The sequence below is a fragment of the Nuphar pumila genome, chromosome 14 (assembly GCF_984573655.1).
Source record: "Nuphar pumila chromosome 14, dmNupPumi1.hap1.1, whole genome shotgun sequence".
NCBI classification, from domain to species: domain Eukaryota; kingdom Viridiplantae; phylum Streptophyta; class Magnoliopsida; order Nymphaeales; family Nymphaeaceae; genus Nuphar; species Nuphar pumila.
The window spans coordinates 4,391,844-4,411,551 of record NC_143262.1 but is presented as its reverse complement, the minus strand read 5'-3'; the positions used below and the strand labels follow the sequence as shown (position 1 = coordinate 4,411,551).

The 19,708-nt window shown below is 37.5% G+C and overlaps 2 protein-coding genes across 4 annotated transcripts in view; both read right to left on the bottom strand.

Annotated features, from left to right (window-relative positions):
• Positions 1-292: 292 nt before the first annotated feature.
• Positions 293-1,967, bottom strand: LOC149816133 (uncharacterized). Its single transcript, XM_089987634.1, has 3 exons — positions 1,818-1,967; positions 1,603-1,732; positions 293-1,177 (listed from the first exon to the last, which is right to left on the bottom strand). Exons 1-3 carry the CDS (start codon positions 1,948-1,950, stop codon positions 406-408), a joined length of 1,035 nt encoding a protein of 344 aa, XP_089843760.1. The 5' UTR covers positions 1,951-1,967; the 3' UTR covers positions 293-405.
• Positions 1,968-11,306: 9,339 nt separating this feature from the next.
• LOC149816132 (mediator of RNA polymerase II transcription subunit) overlaps positions 11,307-19,708 on the bottom strand; it is a 45,608-nt gene continuing 37,206 nt past the window's right edge. For 2 of the 3 annotated variants that reach the window (XM_089986565.1, XM_089986567.1), the window contains 12 exons: positions 19,420-19,582; positions 19,094-19,339; positions 18,584-18,754; positions 18,373-18,486; positions 18,101-18,226; positions 16,196-16,347; positions 15,756-15,996; positions 14,909-15,680; positions 14,010-14,191; positions 13,028-13,131; positions 12,681-12,902; positions 11,307-11,668 (listed from right to left, as the gene is read on the bottom strand). In XM_089986565.1, the coding sequence (XP_089842691.1) occupies positions 12,704-12,902; positions 13,028-13,131; positions 14,010-14,191; positions 14,909-15,680; positions 15,756-15,996; positions 16,196-16,347; positions 18,101-18,226; positions 18,373-18,486; positions 18,584-18,754; positions 19,094-19,339; positions 19,420-19,582 (2,470 nt within the window). In that variant the 3' untranslated portion in view covers positions 11,307-11,668; positions 12,681-12,703. The remainder of the gene's footprint in view (positions 11,669-12,680; positions 12,903-13,027; positions 13,132-14,009; positions 14,192-14,908; positions 15,681-15,755; positions 15,997-16,195; positions 16,348-18,100; positions 18,227-18,372; positions 18,487-18,583; positions 18,755-19,093; positions 19,340-19,419; positions 19,583-19,708) is intronic. The other variant, XM_089986566.1, reaches the window with a different exon arrangement.

Below are 19,708 nucleotides of genomic sequence, written 5' to 3'. Positions count from 1 at the left end.
GTGAACATACACCACCCTCTCCATAGTAGAACATGGGAGCAACTTCCTCGCAGCATGGATCCCCATTCTTGGGATCAACTAGTAATGCAAGAACGACTTGATGAGAAAAGGAAAAGAAAGAACTCACTGCAATAATCTTTCTTCAGACTAATAAGTAATGCAAGACAGAATTGACGAGAAAAGGAAAAGAACTTATTACAATAGTCTTTTGTCGTAAAAAGACTTGCATTTAAAAGGTTAAAAAGTAAAAATAAAAAGAACCTGCACAAAAAACTAACAAACGAAAGTAAAGTTTTCGTTTCCCTACTCGTTCAATTTCCCCTCTTTATTTCCATTTTGACACACATTACAAAGACGGTAAACGAAAGAACTAGATTACAAGCATGAATGTTGCCACTGTATTGGTTATAATGCATGCTTCAATTCGAAAAACGCTCTCTGATACGGATTGAAAGGATCGAGCGCTAATTTCTCATCTTGGTCACTCACCACGTTCAATCCCCACAAGCCAAGATCATTCTCTTGACTCTGCCAAAGAGAGCCCATGTCTGGCATCTCAAATTGCAGGAAGGGCTCTTCATGATTCCTCCATCCTAACCCGTCATGATTCAGAGATGTCGATGATGAAGACGTTGCAAATGATGATGGTGATGGCCATGGTGGAAGAGAAGCTGCTGCTGCTGCTGGAAGTGGTTGGTACAATTCTGAATTGTTGTGCCATGCAGAGCTGTCACAAGTGGAGTTACTGTACTCACTTGCCAAAGAGCATAAAATCTCATGGGGCTCGATGAGAGGGACTTCATCAGTGCAGAAAATTGGATTGGTAGAACCTGTCAAAAGAGGATCAGCGACGATGGGATCAAACGGGGACTCAAACAACTCACTGCTGCTGATGCTCTTCTCTTCCTCTGTTATGGTGGAAATGCAGGATTGTGTGAGGGAGTTTTGGGCACTTGGGGCTGAGTCTTTAGATGTGGAAGAAGTGGAGGAAGAAGAAATGCACATGTCTTCCTGTGAAGGTGGAGAACAACTGGGTTGCTCAGCAATTGGGGAGATGGCTTTGTGGGTAACAGGATCAATCCCCATCTTCTTTAGCTTCTTTTTGATGTGGGTGTTCCAATGGTTCTTTATCTCATTATCTGTCCTGCCAGGCAAGTGTGCAGCAATCTTGGACCATCTGCGCAACCAAGTTTTTCATTAGTTTTTTTTTTTTAAGATGGTCCAAGGAAAAAACCCCTCATCACCAACCGCATATTGGCGGACATCCTGTTGGTAAAACCCACCGGGGAGTACACCCATGAGCAGAGCCCTTGTATGCATAGTTAGTATCAGTTCATATACATGCATATTTTCTTTTTTAGGCTAGGCTAATGGAAAATCCCTCCATCACCAACGGCATATCTGGTTGGTAAAAGTAAAATCCTTGAGGTCCCTCTGCTCGTGGGGAGGAACACTCAGCTTCAAGCTTGTTGCAAGGGGTTTCAAACTTGTAACGTTCTGTCAACTTGGTGACATTCACAAGTTGCCTCTATCAGATGAGCGACGCTCTTGTGGGCACATCATATGCATTAAAGAAAAAGTAAAGCAGTAAAGTGCAATAACCTGTTGCCAAGACGGGCATGGAGGTCTATAACCATCTGTTCTTCCACCTCTGACAACAAACCCCTTTTCAAATCCGGTCTTAGATAATTTGTCCATCTTAATCGGCAACTCTTTCCACATCTAAGCAGTCCTGTGAGAGAACCATGATTAGATGTTAGTGAAAGAATTCAAAACTTAAGAAAAAAGAAAGGAAAACCCAATATTTCGGGAGATACCTGCAAGTTTAGGAACAGCCCTCCAACAGCATTGGCCATGAGTTAGGATGAAGCTGATGAGTTTCTTATCTTCCTCAACAGTCCAGGGTCCTTTCTTTAGACCAACCTTATCACAACAAGGTTGCCTTCCCATTCTTTTACCAAACTTTAAGCAAAGCCAAAAAGATGGAACCCTGTGTATATTTATATACAAAATGAGAGAAAGAGAGGAGGGGGGGGGGGGGGGGAAGGTGTGAACCTTCTACCTCTATAGAAAAAGACTACCCTTGTATTTTAATCAAAGTGTAGGAGTACATGCGTAACATTTAGCACGTGTAAAGCTATTGTCTGACAACGGCACATGAGCTGTTGTTTGGATTACTACCACGGAGGCCTTCTTGGTTTCATGCCAAGGATGAGATGTTATACAAGAGGGGAGCTAGCTAGTCAATGGACTCTCTCTCTCTCTCTCTGTATATATATATATATATATATATATATATATATATATATATATATATATATATATATATATATATATATATATATATATATATATATATATATCACAAAAAAGTGCTCCAATACGTGTCGTATCCTTTTATATATTAACTTTAATAAAAATTTATATAAAAAATGGCGTGTCCCAAGTCCTTTTAACCGTATCCTTGTGACATCTTTCTCTTGTTCTTATTTTACAATGATCACCTTTAATTTGGTGCAAGTATTTATGAGGGCGTGCCTGGCATGCTTTCATTTTGCCATCTCTTGAGTGCCGCATGCTAAGCCAGTAGGAAGCCACAAGGAGCTCCTTGTAGTGTTGGCTTGTCTTGATGACACCTTTTTTTCACTTTTCTTTTTTGTTTTCTTATGTGCAATACGAGACTTTGTATATGACTTCTCTTCCTCATTACACCCCAAATTTGAACTCATTTATTCACTCTCCTCCAAGATGATCATGCGGAGACAAAATAAGTGTAAAATGTATACAGCCAAGCTCACTAGGCTTCATATTTACCTACTTGAATCCTGTAATGAAGATTCAAGGAAGGTGTTTAATTTTTAGAGTAAAGTTTGGAAGGTCAGCTATCTAATTCAATAAAGTAGACACATATCAAAATGCAAGGGAAGGTTGGGTTATATTTGATAAGGTAATCCAACTGCACTACCCGCTCAGGTTTGGTTAGATGGAAATATCCGATATATTCAACTTATTTATAACTTAACTACCATGATTTGTTAATTTAAAAGTGACTCCCTGGCATTGACATTGCTGGGATTGGTTTGTCAATACAATAATTGCACCTCCATGATAAGCTTGAGTTAGTTTTGAGAATAGGATATAGTGCTTTTGGTAGTGGATGGCAGATGGAGACCATCCTCCAAATCTGTCTTGACTTTCTTGACTCTAAGAAATTACAAATTTGACCATTGACTTGTGAGAAAAGTTGAGGCTCCCTTTTGTCCTTTTCTATGACACCTTGTTTCGTGTAGAAGTCAATGGCAAATCTCATCCAAATTAGGAATCCAAAATCGGTTTTGTGCCAAAAAATCTTCACCACATTCTTCAAGAGTGAGTTGGGGCATCACCTGTTATAAAGGCTAGCTAGTGTTTCATGTTATCATGGTTCTTGGCAGCTTTTGAGCGCACCCACTTCCTTGACCCACCTCGCCACTGCACCTTTGCTTGCGCTCCTTAAAATTGTTACAGATGTATCTATAGATGCAGTCTTTATTTGATCAATTTGACCCAACATGACTATTATAGTGTATATATTTTCAAGCTTTAAAAAATACTTTAGAATAAATTTTCTTATAAAACGAGCCAGCTCATAACAAGCTTGGGCTTGGCTTGGCTCGTGATGAGTTCACGAGCCAAGCCGGAGCCCAAGCAGGGTATATCCTTAACGAGTCGAGCCCGAACAGCCCGAGCTTGGCTCATCCGGCCACTTTACCAGCCCTAACTGGGTGTCAGCATGAGTGTGATGGGGGGCTTTTATGGGCCAGCCGGAGCAGATATCTGCTGATGAAGTTCTAGGGCAATTATTAATTGACTATTCAGGTCAATGAATCGAAATCATTTGACATCATACGGAACAGGACCAAGTGATGAAATTCTAGCGTGTCCCAGTTCATTTAACTGAACATTACAGCTGATAGGAGAAACGTCATATTTCCAAAAACATGCTCACTTGAAAGGTGACGCTTAGATGATAAATTAGATACTACTTTTACTGTTTCCATTTTCCTATATATATATATATATATATATATATATAATTAGTAATGATACTCCCGTAGCACCTACAGCCACCTTATAGAAGCTTTAGATTTTCAAATTTGATGAACTTTTTTTGTTGATCAGGCTCTATAGATATGATCTATAAGCATTATTTGATAGAAAACAAGTTTTGGATCAGGTAATTATAACGTGCATGTAGGTTTTTTAATACCTTTAAAAATCAATGGTTCATAATGTATCAAAATTTTATAACTTAAAAAATCTTATTTTTATGCCAAAAAACATGATCCAAAGCATGATTCTTATTAAATAAACTATGTTTAATATACATCTATAAGGACTGATTCACAAAATACAACCTACAACTATGATGTCTAGTACGTGGGATTTAGTGCTCGTAGCGCAGCATTATATATATATATATATATATATATATATATATATATATATATATATATATATAGAGAGAGAGAGAGAGAGAGAGAGACGGTGTGGGATTTTGTGGGGGACATTGTGCCCTAGCTCTGTATTTTATTGAAGGTCAATTTGCTCTTCCCTTGAAAATATACGTTGCGGCCCCACGACTATAAGCTGATGTGGACCTACCAACCACACCAGAGAGACCAGCCACGTGCCACGTGCCACGTGCGAAACCAAAATTAGTTTTTCTAAAAAAATCATGGTAACGTCATGCATGTGTCATGCTTAGGTTGGCAGGTTGAGCCTTCTCCAATGTGCCTACCTGCTCGACTGGAGGGCCCTTGACTTTCTTTCATCATCATTTTGTCCAAGTCCAACTTTCATCAATTATTGGACACCCTAATAAATTAATTAAAATTAAAATAAAAAACGGTGAAATCACGAGAGAGAACCTCCCCTCGGTGTCTTATGATAATTACCATAACTCACCACTACAGGGGTCGCCTGCGTGGCCAGCAGGGTAGTTGTGACGGTGCTAAGATGAAGGTATTGGATCAAACCCCACTGGTGCGTGTGTTCGTAGCTTTTGTCACGTAAAGCAGGGTGATCTTGAGGCTCCACCCGAGGTTTTCTTGCTTCGGCGAGGGGTCCTTGTCATAAAAAAAAGAAGATAATCATCATAACTCCCCAAGTAAAAATTCTTATGTTGAATTTAAGAATAAAAAAATTGAGATATTCTCTGTCCTTATTTGACCAAGTACCTGATAACAACTACTAATGCATTTTTATTATGGGTTTCCTAATAATTACAAGCCAACTTGACATTCCCAAATCTTAAAATTATTATTTTCTTAGTACCATTTGCAATGAATTTCATGGTAGCAACAGCTAGTTTGGTGAGTTATATTTCAAAAGATGGATAATTAACTAATTTCTAATATAAAAAAAAGGTTTTACTCATTCTGGCCAATAATTGGAAGCATTGAGATGTATTATATAACAAATTTTTGTTCATTAATTAGTTTATAAACAAACTTTTTTTATATATTTTCACGGAGAAACCGCCCTCAGATCAGAGACCTAGCTGTCATACTTACGATCACTGTCCTCACAATGTAAAACTCTGTGGGCTTACCGTTTGCCCACACTTTGGCATGTACAAGAGATGTGCTCATGGGATTTGAACCTAGACCAGCCTAAGCCCCATCCCACTACACCAAACCCCTTTGGGGCGTTTATAAATGAACTGAACAAGTGAGAATATAATACCGAAAGAATAGTTCATTAATGTTTGTTGGGTGCACAATAGTTTTTCATTGGCAGAGTCCAAACTACGATATTCTTTGTCTTTAATATTTTCTCAATATTTCAGTACCATGTCACATAGCTTATTGAAGGGAACAGTTAACTGATTAACAAGGAATGGACATGAAAACGTCAAATTTTGGCATAATTGTTGTCCCATCTTAGCATAAATTGGTTTATCATAGTTTGTAATTGGTTTATTTAAAGGGAATATGTTATAGACTGTTATATTCAATTTACTTGATCTTTTTGGAGATAATTATTATTGTTATTTTTGTACAAAATCATGGGGTGGGGGATGGGAAGAGGGAAAAGACAAAAAAAAATTTCCAGTCGAGGGTCTTATTTTGTTGGTATTATTCAAAAAAAGAAAAAGAAAAGGAAAACCTTAGGGAGATGAAACCATATTTGAAAAACCCTTATGAGGTATTGATCTTTTCTCTTTTATTCTTTGATCATGACTACCAATCAAGAAAGGAAAAAAGACAAGAAAATTTTTTTATTCAACTGATGGCAGCGATCTTATTTTTTTATTTGTTTTTTATTTTTATAAGCAAGTTGGGGGATACACAGTGAGATTCCAAAACCGAGAGCTCTCGATTATGATAGTGTGACCTAATCATTAACGTATCACATCCGCCGTACAACCCCAATGACAACAGTCTTTACCTTCTACATTAGGGATGGCAGTGGACCGGGGAAATGGGGCTCTGTCCCGCCTCGCCCCATTTGGACCGGCGATGGAGGACATGAAATGGGGATGAAGGCGGTGATGAAGGTTAAAATCAAAACCCATGCGGTGATGGTGGCGGGGATGGACTCACGCTTTCTCCCACCCAGCCCAGTCTCCAATCCTTCTTTTGAGATGGCAATGAATCGAGGAGAAACGGGGCCCCGTCTCGCCCTGTTTGGACCGGGGATGGAGTACATGAAACGGGGATGGAGGCGGGGATGAAGGTCCGGATTTTGAGACAGGGCGGGGGTGGAGACCTTGTCCCCCTCCCCCGCCCCAGTCCACTACCATCCCTATTCTACATGTAGATTTAATATCTAATTTGAGGTAATGTTACTTAGATAATTATTTGAATTAAATTCTGGAAACTTATTTGACATTACTCTTTTTCCTGAAAAATGAATTATGACAAAGTTTTTTTTTTAATAAATTATGACAAAGTATGCAAAGTAAAAGAACTAGGATTACGACAATGTATATCATGAAGCAATGGAGTTACTTTAATCGCATCAGGTAACTTCTTACTAAATTGCTTGCATCATATAATTCAATCGGTAAATAATGAAAGATTTACAAAATGAGAACGGTGCTAAATGAAACATGCTAATGGATTTCTAGTATTTTTTTCAAAATTCTAACCCCATAGATGTGTTTAGCATAACTGATTTACTAGAAATCAACACTTGTATCATGTATTTTGGATGTAAAAAGTGGTATTTGGAGCCTCGAAAATTTATGAAAATTATAGGCCTTTGATTTTTGAAACTTATAAAAGCCTATCCATGTATCAAAATCAAATGCTCCAAAAAGTGATTCTTATAACAAGCATATATATCACATCTGTGTGACCAGAATTTTGAAAAAAATACCGAAAATCCAATAGCATGTTTCATTTAGCACTAGGTTTTTTTTGTAGGTTTTTTTTTGTAGGTTTTGTAGGTTTGTAGGCTCCAAAAAATACAGAATTTTGTAGGTTTTTTTTTCTCTATATATATAGGCAAATATTGGCTACTAACAAAGGTACAAAAGTAATGAACTAGAAATCATAGGTGCAAGTTGTATCGACTCAAACTAACCACATAGATGCGTTCAACATAGTTTGTTTGCTAAGGATCAGCCTTGGATCATGCTTTTTTTATATAAAAATATGATCTTTTGAGTGGTAAAATTTTAGCACATCATGGGCCATTAATTTTTGGACCCCTTTAAAAGCCTAATTACTTGTTATAATCACATGGTTCAAAATAAGTTTTCAACTAAACAAACCATGTAGATCACGTCAATAACATTTTTTTATATGCAAGCTGGGGTTAGGCATACGCCTACCAGGTATCTCTTAAGCCCCATGTGGTATAGGGATTGGAACCTGGGCCTTCCTCTTGGCATAGGACCCCACTTACCAAATGGGAATACCACCTCAGTGGTTCACATCCATAATATTTGATCTACAAAAAATTAAATTTCTTTGAAGAAAAGAGTAATTTTTACTCATTAGCTTTGTAGCTTCATTAGTAGCCAATATTAACCGGATATATATCGTTACTTTTATGGAATTTTTTTGACAGATATTCTTAAAGGTAGCATTTTTTTGAAAAATGCATGGTTACTAGATTCATAAAGTTATCTTTTTAGAAAAGTGTTTGACTTTTCAATTCCTTTAAGTTCAAAAGACTTATAACGCTACAAAAAATAACCATCTGTTTTCAAAACTATTATGTATCTGAAGGCATGTTTTTCATTTTAATAAGGCCATATCTTAAATACAACTAGTTTACTATTAGTTTAACCTCGTTGTATACACAAAGAGAGAACAGTGTATCGTCATACATTAATTTTGTCTGATGATACGTGCATCATTGATCGCACGCACACACATCTTTTTTTTCATGTTTTTCTGGGGTCCTGGACCGCCACTAAAGGTCTGGGTTCTGCCCAGTCTTTTAGTGGCAGTTCAGGAAAAAGTAAAAAGAAAAAAAAGAAAAAGACGTCTGCATCTGATGTTTGTCGGATGGGAGCATCATGTTATATATATATATATATATATATATATATATATATATATATATATATATATATATATATATATATATATAGAGAGAGAGAGAGAGAGAGAGAAAGAGAGAGAGAGAGACGAGGAGAGTTGTTGAAAATTAAAAATGCACAATATTTTTGCGATGATGTGGACGAGCATGGTCAATGCTTACGGACTTCCAACATCCAATGACATGATAGTAATGAACACAAGTGGAAGTATACAACCGGGGGAAAATAAAAATGAAACCCACCAAATGAATTCCAAGGGGTTCACCAGAACAAGGCATAGCATACGAGGTAGCTCAATATTGAATGTCAAAGCATGCAAGTACAAAATGTAAGTTGTTTTCCCTTAAGAGTGCCCTTCTAAAATCTTATTCAATTTGCAAATTCTTTCTCAATAGTCAAATAATGAAACGGGTGGTATCAAACCCAAGGGGATGGGCGTAGTAGGATGAGACCTGGACCATTTGACAGGCAGTCTAGGTTCAAATCCCATAGGCGTGCGTAAGCCAAAGATTGGAGACTCCCTGGGGTCGAGGAGTAAGCCTCGGAATTTTAGGTCGACATGGACAGAGACCGTAAGTAAGGCAAGCTGAGCCAGCAGGTCTAGGTCTCTGCGCCTGGGGCAGTTTCTCCGAGAAAAAAAATAAAATGAAACGGGTGGTATCATTGATCGTGTGATACAACAAACATGGATCTTTTGATATTTAACGAGGGAAAACTCCTGTTCAGGTGGAGAGGCTCACAAGAAAATGTCGTCCTTTTTTGAGCCCCATGCCCAAGCAGTTAAAACCAATGTTGTCAGTATCGGGCTGAATCTCCCAATCGTATCAGCAGAAAACTGAGATATAAATTACCTGAACCCGTTTTTCAAAAAAAACTGAAAAATGGTCGAAAATAATTTTTAATATTATTTTAATATTTTTTGACATGTGTCTTTTCCTCGTTAAAAGTTGGGTGATTCAGATTGATTCACCTCCGAATCGGTATCGTCCTATTCACAGGGTTCAAGACGATACTACAACATTGGTTAAAACTACTTAGGAAAACGGTTTGGATCCAAAACAGCTAAAAACATTGGGAAGCCAGATACAGTCAGATCCGGAACAGCCACAATTTGCAAAACCTTCATCTTGGATCCAACCCATTTGCATCCCTAATTAAAACCCCTTGGACGTCCCTGGTGTACCAGAGATCCTACTGAGCCCTGTAGTAACGGACATGCACCTTGGGTGTCTAACTCTTGACTAGGGATGTCAACAGTTAGATTCATGAGCTATCTGATACGATTATGAATCTGGTTAGTCGGATTTGATTAAGAAAACTTAATCAGATTAGTAATCAAATTCGGATTTGGTTTAAGATTTCATAACCGAATCCCATATATACCTGATCCAACAGATATCCAAATCCAATTACATGTATTTTCTTGGATTAGGTATTAGCTTTTTCTATCTGAATCCAAGTCTGATTAGTCGAATTTGACATTGACTACATCTGATCCAAATCCTAATTGTTTACATCCCTACTGTCAACGTCCTTGATCTTGGAACACCTTGAGCTCTAGCCAAGTTTAGGAAGCCCTTATATGCAAATGACATGGACGTGAGTGTAAGAAACTGAACATGGTGCTGTTATGTGCAACATTAGCGATCGTTTCATTCCCATGAAAGGGCTTGCCTTTTCATAGGAAGGGACATGGATTTCAAAAAAATCCTGAAGTCAACCTTCTCACAAAAAAGCTTTCACAGGGGAGATATGAAAAGACTTGCACATAAAAAGTGATAGATGGCAAGAAAAATTAAGGCCCACTTGTGCCAGCATGACACTTTTCCACCATGATGATTTTGATCGTACGCATTTGGTTAAGGAAAAGAAAAAGGATTGCCAGCTCAGCACTTTCGCATGAAAGTAGAATGAAACAAACGAGCCCTAGAAGATTTTTACTGTTTCTGCACGTGACAGCAAGACCTCTTCCGAGGCGATCAAATCAACAGTTCTAGCAATCGCTTTTCAATTTATAATTGTAGCGACAAAACACCGTCTTCGAACAAGCAACCAGTTTATCACACACAAATGCTATAATTTTAGTAAATGAATAAAACTAACGCATAACATCCTATTCTAATCAATTAAACCTCATAACTACTAAAATCCTATTCTATTTCCCGTTACTATCTGCTAGAACTTTAGAAACCTCATCAACTGTCTAATCCATTCTTTACGCATTTAATTACCCAATTTCTACCTCTTCATAGGCGGTCGGCTGGCCTATCTGCAGTTGGACAAGAGGTTTAGTTTTCAATTTGTATGACAGCAAAGAGGGTAGACATGGTCGATCATGCAGGAAATAAAATAATGATAACATGTCTTTTGATGACCCCCAATCAGAAATCATTTGCAGAAGCTTTAGTTGAAGAAACGCAAGGGAAATCTGCTTTTTCCCACTGACAACCCAGAAAATCATGTTAGGCCACGTTTGCTTGGCCCACATTACTGTGAGATTCCAATTCACAAAAAGGTCATTTACACACCTGCAAGCAGATTCCAATTCACACAAGGTCATTTACGCAACTCCAAACAAATGCATGTAAATTCTGGTGCGTATGAATGATTCAAATTCATGATTGTTTACTTACAAGGTATGTGATTCCAATTCACAGTACCTTTGATACGCTGAATTACATGAAAGAAGATGCAACAACCAAAGATCCTGAAAAAGTGCACTTGAAGAGAATGCAGTCTTCAACAAACAAGTGATGGAAATATTAGATGATTTATTGTAAAATATTAGGCATTTTCGTTTATTTTCCTTTATATTGCTTAAACAAAATAAACAGAATAAACAAAAATTAGAAACATCCAAACACTACCTACAAATGGCATACAATAGATCTACCAAACATCACTTGTTCACTAGTATCAAAACATAGGGACTAGGTTAAATTAGAACCTAGGGAGGGCTAAGCTCATCTTAAATTGGCACATTTTGTACAAATAAAAGTAGACATGAAGAGTTCCTTAAAACCTGAGTTAGTTGAGCATTGTCAGATTGGCAGGACCGGAATCAAGTCGAGAAAATGCTTCACGTCCAAAATTGCCCAAACATGATAGCAACGCCCTTCAGAATTCATTCTGCAAACAAAACTCCAAAGCTTAGTAGCCAGTAGGCCAATAAACAAGCCAAACAAGCAGAGCCCGAGGTGTTCAAGATTGGGTTGTTTTTATGGTGAGCTGGGCTGAGTTTGAACTGGCTTGTTTATGAAAATACATTGTTTCAAAACTGGAAGTAATAGGATTTTCATTGTAGACCTATTGACCTTGAGATTGAGCTGGCACATTTATGAAAAAATACATTGTTTCATAGCTGAAATCAATAAGATTTTATCTATAAACTGGAAGTAATAGGATTTTCATTGTAGACCTATTGACCTAGAGATTGAGCTGGCACATTTATGAAAAAATACATTGTTTCATAGCTGAAATCAATAAGATTTTATCTATAAACTGGAAGTAATAGGATTTCCATTGTAGACATATTGACCTTGAGATTGAGCTGGCACATTTATGAAAAAATACATTGTTTCATAGCTGAAATCAATAAGATTTTATCTATAAACCTACCACTTGCAAGCCAAACACTTCAATCATGTGTTCCACACAACACTATCTGATGTAAAATACATCTAAGATATATTCATCACTACTTAACAGGCCTATACGAGCCAAGCCAAGCTGACACCTAGGTTTTGTGTTCCTCTTGCCAAGCCTATTTTAGGAGTTTGAACAAGCTTTTTATGAGCCAAACACAAGCAAAGCCATCAAGCTGCTCCTAGTGTTTCCCAGCCTTAGTAGCCACTAGCCAGGGCATTTCCTCCACATCTCTATATTGCACTCAGAGCATAAAAGAAGTATCCACAAACCTATATGCTATGGTTTTGTCCATGCAATGTATATCTCCGGAGGCATCATGACTTAGATAATGTTTCAGATGGTTAACACGTATGAGAAATAGAGTACCTCCAGATTTCTGGACTTACCTGTACTCTGCAATATCTTCACAACATTCTGGCATATTATCAATAACTTAAAACTGTGAAAGAATGAATAGCATACAGAAGAAGCAGTACACAAGAAATAATTGGACCTTAGATAGCAAAGCACAAAGAACTATGACACACTCTGCACAAGCTTTGGATGAGTGGCTGCATATATGGAGGTGTTTGGATCAGGCCTCAAGTGGCAAAAAAGATGCTGCAGATCTGGTCGTAAGAGCTCAACCATTTTTCCGCATAGGGTCAATGTCTCTGGTTTTGGTCTGCTACCACCTTGTGCAGGCCCTTGCCCTTCATATAAGACAGCATGGTGGCTGCAATAAAGAAACAAAAAAATATCAAGTAAAAGCAGAATATGTAAAAAAAAAAAAGACTAAAAGAAAGCAGCAGTTCCAGAATTGCAGTAGAAAACATGTAGATGAGAAAAGCGGACTCTTACAGAAAATCAACAATATCTGATATGTCTTTCACTTCTGTCAGAGATGCTGGCTGGGAATTCCTCCCGAATACGTCAGACATTACATTGAATAGCAGAGCCAATGCCTACAAAATCAAATTCAAAGAGCAAATCTGAGATAAGTAAAAAATCCACAACAGGTGGCAGGTCAAATTATTAACAATTTAAAATTTGCCAGGGTAGTGATTAGTGTGGGTAGTTAAAATTCACTAGGCACGCACAATTCAAAAAATAAAAAGGCATCTGCTTTTTTCTCTGCATGATTTCTTCACCTAACAAGATCCCCAAACATAACATTGGCTTCGTACTGAGAAAGAACGGAGCTGTGATTAATCAATGTTGCAAAAGGACTTCCTTGCTTAAGTATATTATAAGAGGCGAAAGAATGGAAAAAGAGTAACTAGAACTTGGCCAAGGTAAATCTGTCTGATCATTGCTTTTTCCTCTCACTATAGCCAGTTAAAACCACCATCCCATGCTTATAAAAGAGCTGATCCTTGATGCCCAAGTAGGATTGATTATAACAAGCAATTGTTCTCACAGCCCCACAATTTATAGATTTGTAGTCACAATCCAGATCAAAATGGCCAGTTCAATCATACTTGATAATAAGAAAACATAATTGCTAAAGCTTTTGGTGCATAAAATTGTAATAGGGAACAATTATTTATTCTTCCTAGTGCTTTACCATTTGTTTTCTTAACAACAGTTCAATCTAGCCAAAGGAAAATATTTTAAATTTTAATTCAATTTTCTCTGATCAAGTGAACCAATGAGACAGGACAAAGGCATTTTGCCATGATTTAACTGATCAACCTCTGGGTCTCAAATGAGCAGGAAAATGTCACAACCATGCTGTGTAGAAGTAGAGCATTAGAGGAACTTTGAATAGTGAAAATTTCTCAAAACATCATCCATATCATCAATTTTTTCAATATATAAAACACAAAACATGTCACCATACCTTCAAGAAAAGTGAGCGTGTAGAAGCAAGGCGAGGAAGCAATGGACCCATTATTCGGAATGCTATTCTCAGCAAGGCAACAGAATTAACAGGCCTGAGTTGTTTAATTACAGTGTGAGCGCCATCGAGCCATTCTTGTGGAAGGTTGCTAAAGAAGGCATGTAGCAAAGCAACTATATTACCTGAACATATAAGCAAATATGGGATTCTATAAAAAAAAGAGAAAATATGAGACAAATATAGCTTCAAAAACATGACAACATATTGCCATTGAACCTAATTGTGGGAAGTAGTCAAGTGTAGACCAATATGTCCAGGAACAGTCAGAATTTTTCTCCTGTACAATATTATAATTACACTATTATTAGCGCATTTTAGTTATATTTTCTGTTTCTCTATTTGTAAAACAACTCGCAGTAAGGAGGTCAACTGGGATGTTTTCTTGCTTTTTTCCTTCCCCTTTTCTGGTGGATAACCCCCATGAGTTTTAACCCAAGACCCTCAGTTACCATAGTGTGACCTAACCATCCAGCTACCTCATTCGAACACACCAGCCCCCAAAACCCCTGGGGGATGTAGCTTTTATGAGCTTGGATAATAAGAACAATGGTTCTCCCTTCTTGTACACTTCTATTGTAGGGTTTTGTTCAAGATGGTACCAAAGCTTGAAAAGAACATTAGGAGACTAATAGAGATTATCAGGTAAAATAGAGCTGAAAATAGAGGTAACTATGGAAATATTAAGCCTTTTTGCTGTGGGTCGTATTAGGGTGCTGACATCACCCATTATTGTGACACTAAATGACATAAATAGACTTCTTCATTTCTGCAGTTATAAAATTGATAGCTAAAGTCACAATATCAAACAAGAATAGCCATTATTAGATTATAAAAGATACCAATTGCTGTTGAGGTGTTGTCTTGAGCAGCCCAGGTTGGATCCCACAGTGCATATCCAACAGCAGAATCTAACTCCCTGGATGACTTTGATGCATCTGTGAGCCACCAACACTCTTTGATTATACGAGAGGCTTCCACATAGAGTTGCATATGGAAATCTGGTGGGAGTTGAGCTAATAGTAGCCCACAAGCTTGAATCATCAAGCAAGACAATGATTGGCTTGTGTGACCAGTTCTCGAGATAAAATTGGTTAAATTGCTTCCGGATACTGGAGTAGATCTGCTAGTGCTCATGGAGTCTGTACTTCCACCTGAAGGGGATGTTGGTAGACCTGTACCTTGCCCAACAACATTCGGCATTATTTGCACTCCAAAGCTAGACTGGGTCAACATAGGTTGAACATGAACAACAATCTGAACAAGAGCAGATACTATTTGAGATGCAGTCACTGGCAGGGAAAGTATCTCAATTGCTGCTGTTTCCAAAACAAGTTGTGAATAAGTGCCTGGATCCTGGATTTGATAAAATGCTTTCTGATTTTCTGACACATTTATTGGCATAGACTGAACTGCTGAATGAGACTTATTAGGAGCAGTACGTCCAGAAGCTGCAGAAGTATCACCCACTGATCCTGTTCTTGGCTTGCTGCTTAAAGGAGGTATGACATTGTTTACAAGGCCGATTAGCAGAGCTGAAAAATAGTCAGGTGGTGGACATACAGCAGGGTTTGATGAGCCAATGTGTTGGGGGAATGCCTCTGAAAAAGGAATCTGAAACATGGTCCAGACTCAAATAAGGCTATCAAGTAATAGAAAAATGGATGGCAAACACATTACCGTCATTACCTTAGGAAGATCAAGTACATTAAGAATTCGGAATATTAGCTTGCTTGGAATATGGCCATAGAAGTACGCAAGAATATCACGAACAAATGTGAACCGCATAGGATGGTATGCAAGAAGTGGTGAATATGTCATAAGGAACCTGTCAGCAGCATCTAAAGCATCGTTTTCTATCAACCGATACACAATCAATGGGATGACTGGCAGCATACGGGCAGCAATATCATCAAAAAATGGGGGGTATCTGCAGAAATACACATATCATCACGCATTTCTCTTACATAAAAGTAATGAACCAGTTGACCTCTGACAAAACAATAGCTCAGTGTATGCATGTGTGTGCACCTGATGTGCCTGGGGAAAAGGATTAAAAGGAAAAACTTAAAAGAAACTACAAATTAGAGGAGTTTCTTTGTAGAAATAAACAAATGTCGTGAAGATACCTATCCTTTCCAGAAAGATGATTCCCAAGGGCTTTCTGTAGCTCAACGCGCTTCACAACCCCAGTGTTCATCCAGTGCTCTGAAAGTCCCCTATTCATGCAAAATACCTTGACTCTCTGTTGAAACTCTTGCCGGTCAAGAAGGAGACTGACCTGTAAGTTTTTTGTTAGTTTCTATCAGAAAAACACTACAACATAGGCTGACACAAGCTCTAGTCTTCTGCTGTACAACACGCAATATAAACTATCAAGGGAGAACAAATTTTTGTATTTAGGAGAGCAGTTCATAGTAGTGCAAAATTAATAGTACCAATTTAGAAAGATTATATAATTTCAGCACGCTATTTTATTATTATCAAGTCAACTCACTGTAGCTAAAACCTAAATAGCAACATACATCCAGAAATAAGAGTTTTCCAATAAGCACAACATTTAGCACCACAAATTATTAGAAAACGGCAAGCTAATATATCCATCAGCCAATTGAAACCATTAACAATGCAGGCCTAGGTAAATCAAGTTACCCAGTTTAGTGGAATATGCAATCAGAAGTGTATCGTGTTGCTTTTCCCCAGAATTAGTACTGTAATGTAGCATATTATACAATGTGTTACAACAATAGAAAAAGAACTAGATCTAGTGTCTTTTGGAGGAAAAAGTCAGAATTTTCAAAAACCAGAAAGGGCTTCTAAATGAAGGTGTTTTAAGGTGACATGTACTGATCAAGCCGTAAATTGGAAAAATAAGATGAGGTTTACATTGCAAATATACTCTTAACATAAATACTGCTGCCATGGAAACAGAAGCAACCTAGGCAAGACTCTTGGTCAACTAGTTCACCAAGTGGCCCAGTCAACTAGTGATTACCTAGTCTAGCATTTGACCACATGGTCATATATGTAGATAAATTATACAAATATATGAAATACTACATCGCATTAATGTAAAATATGCAGTTTAGCGTACAAATCAAGCCACAAGAATGTGATGGTTATGGTTATGTCCATACTGGACATGCTTCAGATTGATCAATTGGACGCTTAGAGAGCTTTTTGAGAAGGAAAAGTTGATGGCCTAGATTGCACTAAAATGTAAAGGCCAAAAGGCATTCCTTCACACCTCAAGTTGATCTAAAGCGATCCTAGTATGAAATTGAAAAAACATAATCACATATACAGAAGCTAATTTATGTAACATAGAATTTTCAATAGGTAGTACCAACACTATTGAGTTACTAGTTGGCACTCCGACAATATTGTGTAGAATCCATGACTTTATTGAATATTGACAAGTTCACAGTGTCCTAGGAATGATTCCTTATGATATCATGGTAATGCATAGCTAAAGCACTTACACAAGGGACAAAACATGACTTCTTTTTTATTCCAGAATTTACTAAAGCACATCAGCAGTCATACCATGCACTAGCTATTGGCAGGGCCACTCCAGCAAACTTAAAGAGAGATCATGAATCCCCAGTGCTAATGGCACCGAAGATAGATCAGAGAAATCTTATGAACCCAACCCTACTGACAAGGAGATCATTCAAAAAGGCCATGTGCTACTGGTCCAAACTGCAATCAAAACTCTCTTTTGGTCCTTAGTACAATAAGGTGCATATTTGCAGTTGAACACATAATATTAGGAGAACATCAAACTTGATAATTTCATAAAACAAGATCCTGCATTGCTGTTATAGCTTTGCTTTGTCAGAAAATCTCACACCTACACATCAACATGTCTACCAATTCAGACCAATCAAAGGAGGCCATTTTTCAACTATTTTAAGTAGAGCTTCTTCAAATGTACATCATGATAATATTAGTATTTACAAAATCACTTCTACAAAATTCCTAAACATAGTGAAAATATAAAAAATAAACTTTACTATTTGGGAAAAACTAACCAGAAGGCGCAGTGCATGGGGATCATCATCTCGATCAGCAAGTGCCAAAATCACAATATCCAAGGGAAGTAGTTCATGCGTCCAAATGAAAAAGGAAAGATTTGCACTAGCCTTAAACAATAGATCCTGTAATTGAAACTAACACAAAACAAATGAGTCTCGTCTTTTGCATAAACTACAAGCCTCCACACCTGAAACTGCAATACCTAATGGTATTAAAAGAGTGGAAATAAAAAATCTGTACAAGACAAAAAGAACATAAAGAAATGAACCTGTATAAGATGCCCATGTTGAAGTTCAATCTGAATATGATGAAGAAGAACATCCACCATTGTGTAGATATTTGATGTTACTTCATCAGGTGAAAACTCTTTTAGGACACGTCCCTACAATCCAATATCATATATCAAGTTTCTAAGGAATTGATTTAGTGTCAAAGCATTACATAATAAAACTCTGGATTGTAGTTATAAGCCTTCTTACAAGGTTGGCACTGTTGATATTCTCAGGGTGTCCATTCATCAGCATCCAAGCACCAGCACATAGATACTTACGGTGTTGAGGAAAACTATGACTGATGTATGTCAGCACATAGGTTGGATCAGCTTGAGGTGAAAGAAGCTGTGTACATTGATTGATCACAGTAGTTTCCACCTACAAGAATGAGAGATCATGAAGTAAAGCTGTTAGAAAGATGTTATATAACAAAAGGAGACCATATCAAAGAATACAATACATACAGAGGGCATGCATTCAATGAATGAAAACAGTAAAGTGTATGTGGGCACACATGCCTGCAGAAGCAGAGAAATGTACACAAACACATGCATGCATGTTGCGAATGAAATATTCACCGTGGCAAAGAAGTATAACTTTATGAGATGAAAAATAAAAGCTTGACATTAGTGTTACAATTTTTCTTGTTCTAAACAAAGATTAGAGCTGACACATACTGGTAACCCTCAACGGAATATAAAAATGGTTAACAAAAACCTGCTGCCAAGCTTGGATAACCTGTCCCCGTTTATCCATTCGACCCTTCAGCAATTCACGAATCATAGGAGGAAAATGTCGCAATGTTTTCTCAGACCATGTATGATGGCTTGTTGCCAATATTTGTTCCAAAAGGGGCTGTAGGTATACAATGTTTTCAGGCTCTGCTATTCCACGTGTCTTACTCATAATGGCAAGACTAACAATGCAAACCCTATTCAAAGTTTCTGTGAACTCTGATGGTTCCTGCAAAATTTTGCAGCAATTTAAGACAACCCCTTAACAAAGAGAACAATGCATCCTTCAAATGCCATTAGTACATGTACCTTTAGGTCCTTCTTTACAGAAAAATAGTCCCGCAATGAAAGTATAAGATTCATGCATAAATTTTCAGCAAGTCGGAAACTACGATGCTCTCCCCGTTTTCCCTTGATTGAAGAGATTGTCTTTGAAACATCATACAGTAGGGACCTGATTTTCCCATTGTACCTACAAGAGGCACATATAAAAATCATTTTCCATGATTTACAAATATAGATACAACAAAAAGGCATCTCAATAAAGTTACCAAGTGATGGGATGAAAGTGTTCTCTCGTTCACTCAAGCAAATAATG